Raw genomic sequence first — 13,647 nt, forward strand, 5'->3', positions numbered from 1 at the left:
AATAGGGCAGAACAAGGTTATACATACAAGGTTGGAACTATAAGTAAATAAACAAATATTAACCGAAGTAAACCCTGCATTAGCATCACATAATTTATGTTGGAGAAGAGAGAACAAAGACATGAATAGCACAAGTAACAATAACAGAATATTAGAATTTCACCTAAGTAGATATCAGATAAAAAGTTAAAAACAACGGCTTCCCTCATTATTCTTCGTGATTCAAAACATGTTCTGCTACTCTGCTAGGTAATTAGGCTAGATTATCCAACGTTTTCTGATGAATCCAACAGGAACAAAAGGATATTATCAGATTTTACGTAAAAAAAATACAAAGGATAAGTCAGGACGGCGATGACCAAAAGAAATCAGACTTGTCTTTCATTCATTGAATTGTTAGATGTCTCACTAAATGCACTCGTGTTGTGATGCAGGATTTGGATTTTTTAAGGTTACAATCAATCCATTTTGAGACCTATCACTCGATACACGGATGAATTTACCAACAAATTCAGTCTCAGTGGGTTTGATGTATCTTGTATTCCCACCATAGTTGGTTTCTTTTTTTGACTTCATTGTCATCGTCGTCGTCATCATCACCATCAGAAAATTCAGGTCTAGATGATATATAAAGCTGCTCTAAAACATTTGACTTACTAAGAAGGTATTTTAGCCACTTCAGTTCACCGGAATTCCCCGTCATTTTGGACATCAAAAGCCTCTTGAGCTTCCTAAACAGACACAATGGAATTGTATTTGGGACTTGAAAGTTGTTATCAATATCATTGACACTAGGCGTAGTCAATATAAGATGGGTTACATTACAGAATATAGACCCAACATCAACATCAACATCCAAGTAATCAAGAGCCTCGAAGAATCTTAGAGCATACTTAAGGCTAATAGACTCGACACCAGAAATCCTTTGAACAAATATATTCCTACTTTGGCCGAATATATCCCTACGTCTATGCATAAAATTCCAAACGCAAAGTTCTGCCTTAATCAATTTAGTTGGATACTTGACAAAGCTATAGTACCCAAGAAAACCATCTAGCACAAGGTATTCCAGCATAGGTGTATCAATCACAAATTCGACGCCTTCGGACACTATTCGATTAATAATCAACGACTTCAACTTGGGAGATGATATATTCACTACTCCAGAATTGCAAAAAAGTACTTCTAAAGACACAACTTCCAAAAGTGGGCAAGAATTAATAAATGCCCATATTTTTTTATAATCGTCCCAAGAAATGGCACCCAATTGATGCTTCTTCAGATTAGGAAGACTAACAATTCCATTTTTAATTGCAGGCAATTCCATTTGGCAGAGAATATGATGTACTATGTCTTTGAATTTGATGAATGTTTGATCTCGATTATGTGAGTTGATGGTGGAAGGTCGCCGTGAAAGCTTCCATGGTGGGTTATCGCCGTCGAAGAAGAGGTGGGGGAGTTCATTCCAGAGGTGGCGCCACCGATGGGATAAGACGGAGGTTGCGGCGGCGGATTTGAGTGGGAGATGAGAGAGAATTTCGATCAAAAGGGTATCTGGGAGTGAGGTTAATCTGTCTTCTTCACCATTGTTGGAATTCTCAGTGAGATTTTTGTTCTTTGATTGTAATCTTCTTCTCTTGTAGTAATACATGGGAGTTTTAGCCATTTTTCTGGGTTGATTTTTGTGGGTGAAACTGTGCAAAAGGTTTTAGCTTTCGGTTTTCCGGAGTAATCAATAGTCAGGGACAGGGTTAATAACCGTTCAAGTTTTAAGGTGTGGCCAAATCGATAAAACTGACTCAATAAATTGCCGATAATAACTTGATAACGAGTTAATGACCCGTAAATCCGTATAGCCTAACTGTCTAATACATTAACATGAATACAACAAAATTGGATCATACTCGTAACTTAATAATGAATCAACACATTCATTAACTGAAATGATCCAACCTTTTTGAGATTCAAATTCGAACATGTTATAAACCCAACTAAATCCGTTTACAACCCAAATCATGTCAATTGATACAATATACAACATTCGAACAAAAATTACCAAATTGAACAGATATAATAGTTTACATCACATACCCCAACAAGGCAACAATGAACATGTTTCAGCCCTAGTCGTTTCGACCTGCTACTTAATTAACCAAATGTATTTTAACTTAACTTGATTACGAGAGTAAAATCCAAACCACTGCAAAAAGTTAAGTTGTACCAATGACAACTTGCAAAAGCATAAAGTTAAGTTATCATTATCACACACATTCTAGAGGAATTCAAATTACTTGTACATTTGAGAGTAGTTTGTAGTCCTATTAAATTACTACCAGTATATAAGTACTCTATGAGTCAAGAGAACATGGCAGAGCAAGCTTAGTTTAGTTACTAGGCTAAGATTATTAGAGACAAACTAGAGAACAAGCTTATTTACAAAAGGAACAATGACGTGAACGACATAATAAAGTCAATAACAGATAAATGAACTGAGATTAAAAGTGCTAAACCATACATTATTCATGTCGGAGAAGATTGAACAAGGACATGAGTGGCATAATTAAGTTAATAACAGACCGAGAATTGGAATTACATCAAACTAGATGTCAGATTAAAACAATGGCTTCTAACATTCTTCTGCTGGAAAATTAGGCTACTCTATCCACCTTTTTCTGACGGATCAAACACATAATACCATATCTTACATAAATATTAACAGAACTGTTAGTCAAGATAGCTACTGATTTACTGAATGAAAGATTGGTTATTATCAACAGAGCTGGGTCTCAAAACGAAGCGAAATACCCATGCTAAACAGCTCTTGACACAACAGCTTGGCCCCATACGGCACACTTATCTTCACGATTTCATCAACAGATTCGCAGAACCTGCAGTAAGGCCCTCGGATCTTTTTGCCACCTGGAACTGTCCTTTGGATCACATTTGCAATGTTCTTGCACTTCCTGCAAACATGCATCTGGGACGAGTCACTTAGAGTGAAGAGTCGCTCATGCAGGTTGGCTGAAGCACCATGAGCGATCAGACAATCCCGTTCCATCTCCCCAAACTTGATACCCCCGAACCGTTTCCTGTCTGCCACTGGCTGCCTGGTCAGTGGATGGACAGGACCTGTATTTCGAAACTTGACTTTGTCTTCAGACATATGGATCAAACGCTGATAGAAAGTGGGCCCCATGAATATGAGGGTACGGATCATCTCTCCTGTTCTTCCATTATAGACCCTTTCATTCCCCCATCTTGAGAATCCAGCCCTGCAATCATTGTGATGGAAATCTACACAGTTACACACTGAAATTGCATGATCTTTCCTCAAAATAGATGCAAGTTGACAGTGTTCAAACCATTAGGGTCTTAAAGCTCCCGAGGCCCTTAAAGAGCAAAAAGTGTTTTTTTTTTGGGTTTTTTTTTTTTTTTTTTTTTTTTGGGGGGGGGGGGGGGTGTGATAAAACATAAGAATTTAATGAAGCATTTCTATTCTTCATTTATTCATATATAGAACATCATGTCATCACAATAACACTAACTAAATTATCATCTTCACATAATTTAAGTCTTAACTGTTGAGGGAGGGGAGTTGATTTTCTAGCAAAAATACAGTAATGCAGACAGAAAAACTGGAGGAAATCGAATATGAAAGTATATTCTCCGCATGAAAAACTGACCTGTGAAGCTGCTCTGTTATGGATTCAACAGAGAGAGTAGAGAATGGGGTGGCATATTTCAATGAGCCACCACATGCAATGCCCTTCCCAAGGGCAGCCTCCAGTAGTTGGCCAGGAGTTTGTCTAGAAGGAAATGCATGAGGATTGATTACTATATCAGGCACTATCCCCTGTTTTGTGAAAGGAAAATTCTCCTGTGACTCAAGATATCCAAGAACACCCTTTTGACCATGCATGGATGAAAACTTGTCACCAAGACAAGGTGAACGGACCTGCATGAATGGACAACATGAAAGTGACTTATAAATCACTAACAGAAGTGGATTTAATGATGAAATTTAACCCAGACCATACATGATACATTAGAACCCATCACATAATAGGTTTTACACACTATTTATGATGGAATATCAACCGGAGCATACATTTTGTCACATCACAAAAAGCTTTTTTATGAATAATTATCAGCCAGATCATACATATCACACAAACACATTATTTCTTTCTAAAAAAAATAAAATAAAAACACATCATTACCTGTCTAAGTGAAACAACTGCAAAATTCTTCCCATCATCATTTGCTGACAGGACAACTTTCTGCACCATGCCCCTTTCTGTATGCTTTAGCTTGACACTATGATCAGCCCCAGATTCCGCACATCTGCCGATGATAATATCTCCACTCTGCAAGTTTGCTCCAATGTATGGAAATCCATCATCATCAAGGTTGTCAACCCGTCCTATTTTGCTCTGTATCTTCCCAAAACTAACAGTATCGTCGAACTTCCTCCTCTTTTCTGATGATTCCTGGTTGTCAACTTCAGCCTTGTAACTCCTGGTGTGCTCAGTCCTAAACATGCCTCGTTCCAGGGAAGCCCGATTCATGACCAAAGAATCTTCTTGGTTATAACCAAGATGGACATTTACAGCCACAATGCCATTTTGACCATTAAAAAATTCTGCCTTTGGAAGTATCTGGTTGCGGCCTAATGGATATCCTGGCTTTCCAAGACAATCAGAAATCACTGAACGGAAGAGAGGTCTTTGAGGATAGTACATTTGGTGGGACAAGGTATCTACTCTAATATTGGGGTTAGTGCTGGAATATCCTATGGCTTGTCCAGAATGCTTCTCAGATTGGTAAAGAACCCTCCTAGCATGATCATGATTTGCAAAGGGGATAATACCACAACTGACTCCCAACAAAAATGACATGTCAAGCTCACAATGAGTGTATTTGACAGGGTCTTTTCCCTTGTCTTCAAAAAGGAACTTAATTCCCCATGCAGTGCGACAATCTTCTTCCTCTTCAGTCCCAATCAATTCTATTATTCCTTTTTGTAGAAGGGTGTCAAAAGAAAACTCATCCCCTTTCAATAACTTTGTCTTTTTTAAATTTTCAACTACTAAAAGAGGTCGAAGGATTCTTCCAGCATCACAGAATATTCGCACTTCAGAATTTTGAGCATCCCGTTTGATTTCAACCTAAAAGTGCCAACGAGGCAAAAAAAAAATGTTATTTTTAATGAGCCAGAAGCATCGTATACACAGTAGCTTATACTAAACAAACACACAAATGTGGATAAGATAGTGAAAGCCCACAGTCTAACGAGGGGCTCAGACTACAGATATAATGAGAACACAATGAATCCAAAAAATAAAAGGATATCATAGCATAAACAAATTTGAGGGACAGACTAAGGGTCTAAAAGGAGATCCATAGTTTTTAGCAGCATACAAAAAAAGATGTTACAAACCAAGCACCATAAATGTGGGATCATGAATCAATGTAATGAAAAGATTACTGGAAAAAAGAGCACACACACACGATAGTAACTAGCAGCTATCAGGAACCAAGAATAATAATTCTAAAATGTGATAGATTCAGCTTTACAATCCAGAACAAATGTAGAAAAATGAAATAGTACCTGGCTTGAAATACGGTTCTTACGACGCTTTCTTCTCAACTCCTGAACAAAGGAGAGGGAATCGGCACATACTCCTTCCCACTCGCCATCCACAAAAACCTTGTCCTTTCCACTTGGTGAAGTACAAGTGTCACTCACTAATTTTTCCATCCCACACCTCACCAAATTATCAGACAGGTCCTTCTTACTAATACTGCAACTGACAAGTCCAGTAGCAGCTATGTTCTTCACAAGACCACAGTTCTCCCCATCCGGTGTAGACAAGAAGCAAATTTTTCCCCAGTGAGAAGGGTGTCTGAAATCATACATGCAAATATAATTAGGATACCCAATGTAACTTAGGCTATATTATCTTCACCTTATTTAATTTGTTCTGATTCGAATTCTCTAAGGTCACCTGAATCTTTCTGGTCTGGCCTGAATTGTTATCTTTATAATTTTGTATGATCTAGTGTCAATTTTCAGGTCTGGTCTTAATTTTTCAGATCTGGTCTAGTCTAGTATGTTGCGATTTTAACAAGGATAAATAATTAGAATAAGGAGAAGAGAACAAAGCCTTGATGGTTGTGGACAATAAAAGAAAATGATTGACCCATCATATCATCTCAAGGATGTGGCATGTGGGGGTTAGTGGGTCATGTGTATGATCTTCAAACACCTACTGGCTACTATTTGAGCATTATCCACTTTTGTTTCTTCTTTCATTCTCAATGAGTGCAACTGTTTGCATTTCTAAGCATCTTTTATTGAGCCTAATTTTCTACTTATGACACTAGTTAGGGATTTTTGGCAAGGCTGTAAATCACTAAGGAGAAATCCTTAGCATTATTCCCCACTTCTTTTTAATACTGTGTTCCTTATTCATTTGAGTTCGACCATTTCTTTTACTTTCATTCGTTGATTTGAAGTCATTTCAGTCTTAGGTCACATTTACAATTAGAACAATGTTCAAACATAACTTAATAAGGTTATATAAAATAAACTTTATATACTTATATACATGTCAATTGAAAACCCTTTGCGTCCCAATCAAAATGTTGTGACCTTGTTATTGTTTCGTGTTATTAAGTTTTCATTAATGCATTGCATGGGTTTGAAAGACAGTCATTCGTTTTGATTGTGCATGACTGCATGCCCTACATAAAATTCATCTAAACGCCACTAAATGAGTGAAAAAATTCAGGTGCATATTTAAAATAAAGTAAAAAGTTGCCAAAGAAAGGGAGAGCATATAGCATCAACTTTTACTAAATCTATCATTATCTACATTTAAGGGAATGAGGAGAGATAGGAATAATCTGTGTGCTAAAGCTTAAGTGAAGGCTGTGAAGCTAAGAAAAGAGAGTGATTCAGAACATAAGTCAAACTAAACAACACATTGATCTCCTATCCCCAATAACAAAAAAAAAAGAGAAATCACACATTTCAAAATTTGAACATTTTAAAACACAAAAGAGATACGAGTATAAGACAAAACTTTGAAATACTTACGGGTATCTGGCATCTCCAACCTTCCCTGTGTAAGAAACCTGCTGACGAGTTTTCCTCATATCACAAGTACTCTGCAACGGATTAGTTCGCCTGAGATTTGCAACCACACCAGAAACCCTGTCTGTTTTCTTGAAAGGATGCGCCCATGCACCAGTGGAAAATGATCTGGTAAGACCATTGGTGACGATTGAGGCATCCAAGTAGTGCTCGATAGCCTGCAGATCACGATCCCCATAAAGGTCCCGCTGCATTGCCTTCACCATTCGCTTCTCAGCATGCCTCATATGGACCCTAAGTTCCCTCTCTAGAAGCTCAGAAGCACACTCAAGTCGCTTATTTCTGAAGTCATCTCTATTATCACACTTTCTTCTGCCTGAAAATGCTTGCAAAAGACACTTAACCATATATCCTAGAAAGCGGGCCTTTTGCTTATTCCCGGAAAGACTAGGGAAAAGGTTTGTTTCAATAGATTCTGCAGTGGACTCAGAGGGAGGGAATTTAGATTCTCTTATTATATGGTCAATATGCTCCAAAGCTTTGCCACCACGACGAAATCCATCACATTTCTCATCAGCATCGTGAATGGATGCAAAGAGGATATTACTGATGCGGCCATCATCCGTGCTGCAATCAATTAATTCCACCACCTCCTTGTCAGATGATACACCAAGGGCAAAAAAAAGTATCCAAATAGGGACTTCTGCAATTGAAAAGTACACACTGATAACTTTTTCTCCTCCTTGGATGTTTTCAGCTTTTGGATTCTCTACTAATTTGACATGTACCCTTCTCCTCTTGAACTCAGATCGATAAGCAACCTTCCAAAAGGGTTCATTAGAAATCCAAAGCCTCTTCAAGCAGATCTGTTCTTGAGCAATAAATGTCTGCAGTTACCATATCAAGATAACCCAGGTCAAAGCAAAATAAAGAGTGACCATGATCATTTTTATAAGAACTAAGACATGAGTTCAACTGATTGCAGAGCAGTTTGAAAAGTAAAAATTTGAAATACAACCAATGGTAATACAATGCAGATAGCCACCAAAATAAATTGCAGTTTAGTATCTTTAGCAAGTTTAAAACATTAGCTTAGTACCGCAGTGGACAGAACAAGATGCGGTAAAAACTTACAACAATAGGCAACAATTATAGAGATACAGCCTATGAACTAGAACAAGCTGCAATAAAGGCACAAGATAACTTTTCAGATTATAGGAGAAATGGGACTTAAAATAATAAATAAATAAATAAAAGGTCACTCATCTCCACAAAACAATGAATAAAACCCATGGAGAAGATACGAGGAAATGTTGACTTACCTTCTCAGCACCCTTGACTATAAAATAGCCTCCATGATCAAATTCACAATCACCCTTCTCAGCTTGACTCATCCAGCATATATCAGACTTCACCATCACAGGGATCCTTCCAACGATGACATCCGTAGTTTCATCTTTCACGATAGTTCTGTCTATATACTCTGACTTACCAGTTTTAAACTTGTCACTTTTGACCTTCTCTTGGGTATATATCTGAGAATCAAAATCAGCCACGAACAAACAAATGAAAACAATAAAATAAAGACACTAATCAATATAGTAAAACGGCACAAGCCTGCAATGCAAAACCTATATTAAAAAATGCAAACTCAAATGTTACACTCGTTAAAGTCACATAGGATATCTCAATCACAACAACATTTGAATAGTTGCATAAATTAAGTATGTCAAGCAGGAATAGGCTGGCCTGGGAGATGGGAATGAGTTATACTCTGTATGTCATACAATTCAAAATTGTAATTCTACCAACACAGCTCTTATAGGAACGTAAAGCAAAGAGGGGATAAATGGATTGAAGACTGCAGACAAGTAGACAATAACTTGTGATGGGACTTGTTATACTAATGGATATTATTATCCAAAAGATGGCACCAGATGAAAAACATAAGAAGCTACTAACATTTAGGCTCCAGATAAAAGTGGAAAGAAGAAAGAACACAAATATTTATAATCTCATTTTATGGGCTTTAAGAGCTCGGCTAAAAAAATTAAAATTTTCAGTAAAAAAATAATACCTGAATTTATAAAATAAAAAGTATAAATGTTACTCTCATGTAGTCTCCAAGTGATCACATATTCACAAAAACAGAAACTGTTAGTTATATTGAAAATATATTGTATTTAGTCAAAGTGTATAAATACCATGAAAGAATATAATCCCTTGATCATTCTCATTAACTGATTAGCATATATACATACAGCTAGCATAAATATAGGCTATAAACTAGGCTATAATACAGGAAACTAATTATACACTTTGACTAAATACAATATATTTTCAATATATTTAACAGAAACCATACCTATTATTACATAACTATAAAGAGAGGGCTCTTGAAGGAAACATTGCACAACAAGGATATTCTACCATCATCTAACAAGGGGCAGTTTTACTGTTACAACAGACACTGGACAGTACAGTAGCCAAGACAATATAAAGCAGACAGTGAGGGGGAACAGACAGAGTCTCACTAGCTAACAGCATTCTGTGGCAAATTTTAAATTAATTGTCACAGTTAACAAACCTGAAGATGAGTCTCAACTTTCAATCTTGCAGAGTAAGTCATGTTCTGAAGCCGGGCATGTCGGGGAAGCAACTTAATGAAGTCTTTCCCACCATCTGCATGAAACTTTTCTCCAGTCCAAAACATAGGACGCTCAAGCTCCACATTCCCAAATCTTACTGAAGCATATCTCCATCCACCCTCACCCTTCTTCGAGGGATCATAGCCTGGATTCACAGTTATCTCACCAATGTTATCAAAAATTCTCTTTATACCTTCACGGACAAAACTGTTGTAGGAGTTAATCTGATGGCTGATTAGACCGTGTTGCTTGAAGAAAGATGATGATGCTTTCTTGCAGAAGTTCATCAATGAAGCCTCACCAAGGTCATGCAAGCTCATGTCCATAACATCAGCATCGTCATCCGAATACATATCCTCATCATCCCAGGTCTCCAGATCAATATCATCAAAAACATCTTTACCGTTACTACTGGTGCCCAGGCCATCTTTTCCCTCAAGCCCCATCTATTAGGAATCAACATGTATGATGGAATTATATTAAAACATATCATGATGATGCAGAACAATAAAGGCTAAAAACCACAACTGCAACACTGTAGCCAGTCATCTTTAATATGTTTTAACTAGAATATGGAGCAACAAGATTTTAACATTTTAATTGCTACACTTTGCATATTGTTTGAAGTGAATTCATGTACTAAACTAACATATGGCTAAGCATTGGATAAAAGGTAAGTAAGCATCAAATACAATAATGGTATTTCATCTCTCAGATTATGATTTATAACCACTGTATCCAAATCGCTATCATAATACACTGCATCTTTTACACTAACATGTATCCTTTAAGCCTTTTTTTAATGGAAGAAATCTGAATAAGCATCTGAATCTTTGATAACGATAAACAAATTACTTCATACCCAAAAAAAAAAAAAAAAAAAAAAAAAACCTTCGATATTCATGCTATTTCTTTACTTTACAACAAAATCCTAAAGCACTCAAAAGCTAATATCAAACATTCAAATAGAGTAAAAGGAATTGCCAGAAAATAAGATGTAAACATCATCATAGCAACAATACCTTTTTTCAGGCCATTATTTTTCAAAAATTACTCATATATTTAACACATAACTTTAATGGATGAATTAAGAAAAACTACATGCGACTATTTTATAGTTGCAAAATCTACATGTACGACAGCACATCTAATATCTATTGAAATTATAGAGGCCTCATAATCAAGCACCAGCTTTTCCAAGACATTTGGAAAGTCCATATATTGTAGATAACATATTTTTTTGCTCCGTAAGACAGTAAATTAGAAAGACAAACTACACTAAACCTAATTTTTGTTCAGTCAATTATACAACTATGTATGAACAAAACTCTACCATACCAATGACAAGGACAGAACTTTGATTTGCTGGGATTTATTCAATGATCAAATGACATGCAACACCAAATAAATTATACCCATTTAACAAATTTCAACACACTATTAAACCAAAATCTTCCCATTTGAAAAAATTGCAATTCAGAAATTTCATCATCCACAAAAACAACTAAAAATAATCATCATTTTTCCTCCCATATGAAGATCAAAAATAAAAACCAGATTCCCAGTCATAAGAGGACATAAACCCTAAAAACAAAACTTTATCAAACCAAAAGATTCCCATTTGAAACAATTACATTTCAGGAATTTCATAATCTAAAAAAAAAATCATTTTTCCTACCACATAAAGATCAAAAATGAAAAGAAATTTTTTAAAAAAAACCCAGATTCCCAGACATAAGACAACATAAACCCTAAAAAACAAAACTTTATATTTCTCTTCATAATAACATCAAACAAAATTCCGAAATTTACATATAATTACATGCATTCTTAAAAAAAACACCCAATTTCACACATTTCAACATTCAAACCAATACCCAGAAGTCAAAATTCCAAATTTTCTGAAATTCAAAAATACCCAAGTCTATAAATTCGATGAACTAAAGAGAGTGAGACAGAATTACCTTTAAAGCTTAAACCCAGAAATGAGGAGAGAGAAAATCAAAAAGGGTTCTTTGTTATCAATTTCTGAGTTTCACAGTGGAGAGTGAAAGATGCAGATTCTGCGTGGAGGAGAGAGAAAAGGGTAGTTGGGAAATTGTTAAAAGAAAGCATAAAACCCCATTGATGCGCAATGAAGCTCCGTAGTGTGGGGTTTTGGGTATCAGGAGAAACTGGGAATTGCTATTCTGTGTTCGAGTGTATACTTCAATTCTCTGTGTCAATTGTTGTATTGATATACTCGTATAAAGTATGAGTGTATGACTAATGTTTGTCCTTGATTGATGAAAATCAAGGGTGTAAAATGATTGAATGAGTTTCTTATGCTGAGGTTGAGTGCAATGTATTCTTTTTCTGGTGCCGGATTCCCACCTAAACTTGGGCACCGTGCCGGGCCGTGCCGCCGCGGGCCGTGCCTGGCGGGCCACGGGCTGGTTCGTGCCGTGCCGATCGTGCTGGCGGGCCCAGGATTTCGTGCCGTGCCGGGCCGGCATTTTCACAGGCCAGCCCACGGCACGGCATGGCCCTCGTGCCTGGCGGGCTCGTGTCGTGCCGGCCTGCGGGCTGGTGCAGTTTTCAAATAAATTTTTTTTTTTTTTTTTTTATATGACAACATTATAAATTAATAAGTTTATAATGTATATAAGTTATAAAATTATAATTATAAGTTTTATAAGGTTATAACTTATAAGTTTATAACTTATAAGTTATAAGTTATTAAGTTATGAATTTTATAATTATAAGTTGAATATTTATGTTTTATAATTTGTATATTCAATATTTATATTTATATATTTACTTTATACTATTACTTTAAAATTTAATGTTTATGATTTATTAGTAATTGGTATAATTTTATTTTTTTTTAATATGAATTTACAAATTGTAACAAAACGGGGAAAAAAGGCAAATTGGACTTTGGATGTGAATAATGCGTACTTTATATTTTTATTACTTGAGTTGAGAAAATTGTACAATGATAACAATGACAAAAATCATACAATGATGGTATTAAACAAAAATTGGAAAATGATAAAATTGATATTTTTAAAATCGTACAATATACAATAATTGTCTATTCTTCTTCTCCTTCTTCTTGCTCGTCTTCGTCTTCGTCTTCGTCTTCGCCTTCGCCTTCAAGGTCATCGGCTAGTTGCATAGATTGGGAACTAGCCGAACCCGAACCGGAAGCGGAGGTTCCTTCTTCGTTGTCGTTGTGGTCGTAAGAACGGTCTTATGAGCGATTTTCCGCATCCAACCAATCTTTGAAACACACGCACATTTCTAGTGTTTCGGGTTTTAGACTTGTTTTTCTATCGTCTAAAACCCTTCCGGATGCGCTGAAAGCTCGTTCGGAGGCGACGGAGGAAACTTGGATAGCAAGAATGTCTCGTGCCATTGCCGCCAAAGTTGGATGCTTCGAGCTTTGTTGTTTCCACCATGCAAGGAGGTCGAGGCTGTTTATCTCATCGTCGTCCATGCCTTTGGTGAAGTCGTAACTCAGGTACATCTGCAACTCCGAGACGTCGCTTTGCGTTCTCCTGATTGATGAATCACCTGAAAACCTTGAAATCAAGTTAGTAGCTTGTGAAAATAAATGTTTGGCCTTCTTACTTACGTTTTTGCATGGTTGGGAAGGCCCTGAGCGAGGAACGGTGCCATATTTGGCTTCATAGACTCTATATAAAGCAAAAAACTGATCCTTCACATTAGTCTTATAGTTTTCTACATCATCGTCAAGAAACATGCATTGAAAGTAAATGTCAACTAACATAAATGTGTTTTCATACTTTTGCCTAGGATCTAATATGGAAGCAAAAATATAAATCAAAGGAATCTCACTATAATATTTACGCCACTTTTTTTCCATTGCTGGAAGATACTGATCATAATCACTTT

At 36.4% G+C, this 13,647-nt stretch overlaps 2 protein-coding genes across 2 annotated transcripts; both read right to left on the reverse strand.

The window, feature by feature from the left end:
* Positions 1–517: 517 nt before the first annotated feature.
* On the reverse strand, positions 518–1,666 carry LOC110705257 (putative F-box/FBD/LRR-repeat protein At3g49030). Its single transcript, XM_021883101.1, has one exon. It carries the CDS (start codon positions 1,664–1,666, stop codon positions 518–520), a length of 1,149 nt encoding a protein of 382 aa, XP_021738793.1.
* Positions 1,667–2,465: 799 nt separating this feature from the next.
* Positions 2,466–11,964, reverse strand: LOC110705654 (DNA-directed RNA polymerases IV and V subunit 2-like). The gene is made up of 8 exons (XM_021883553.1): positions 11,712–11,964; positions 9,687–10,193; positions 8,422–8,634; positions 7,103–7,986; positions 5,612–5,906; positions 4,221–5,168; positions 3,684–3,955; positions 2,466–3,272 (listed from the first exon to the last, which is right to left on the reverse strand). The coding sequence occupies exons 2-8, from the start codon at positions 10,191–10,193 to the stop codon at positions 2,771–2,773; spliced, it is 3,621 nt and encodes a 1,206-aa protein (XP_021739245.1). The 5' UTR covers positions 11,712–11,964; the 3' UTR covers positions 2,466–2,770.
* Between the last annotated feature and the right edge of the window lie 1,683 nt (positions 11,965–13,647).

The sequence above is a fragment of the Chenopodium quinoa genome, unplaced genomic scaffold (genome assembly GCF_001683475.1).
Source record: "Chenopodium quinoa cultivar QQ74 unplaced genomic scaffold, ASM168347v1, whole genome shotgun sequence".
Lineage (NCBI taxonomy): Eukaryota > Viridiplantae > Streptophyta > Magnoliopsida > Caryophyllales > Amaranthaceae > Chenopodium > Chenopodium quinoa.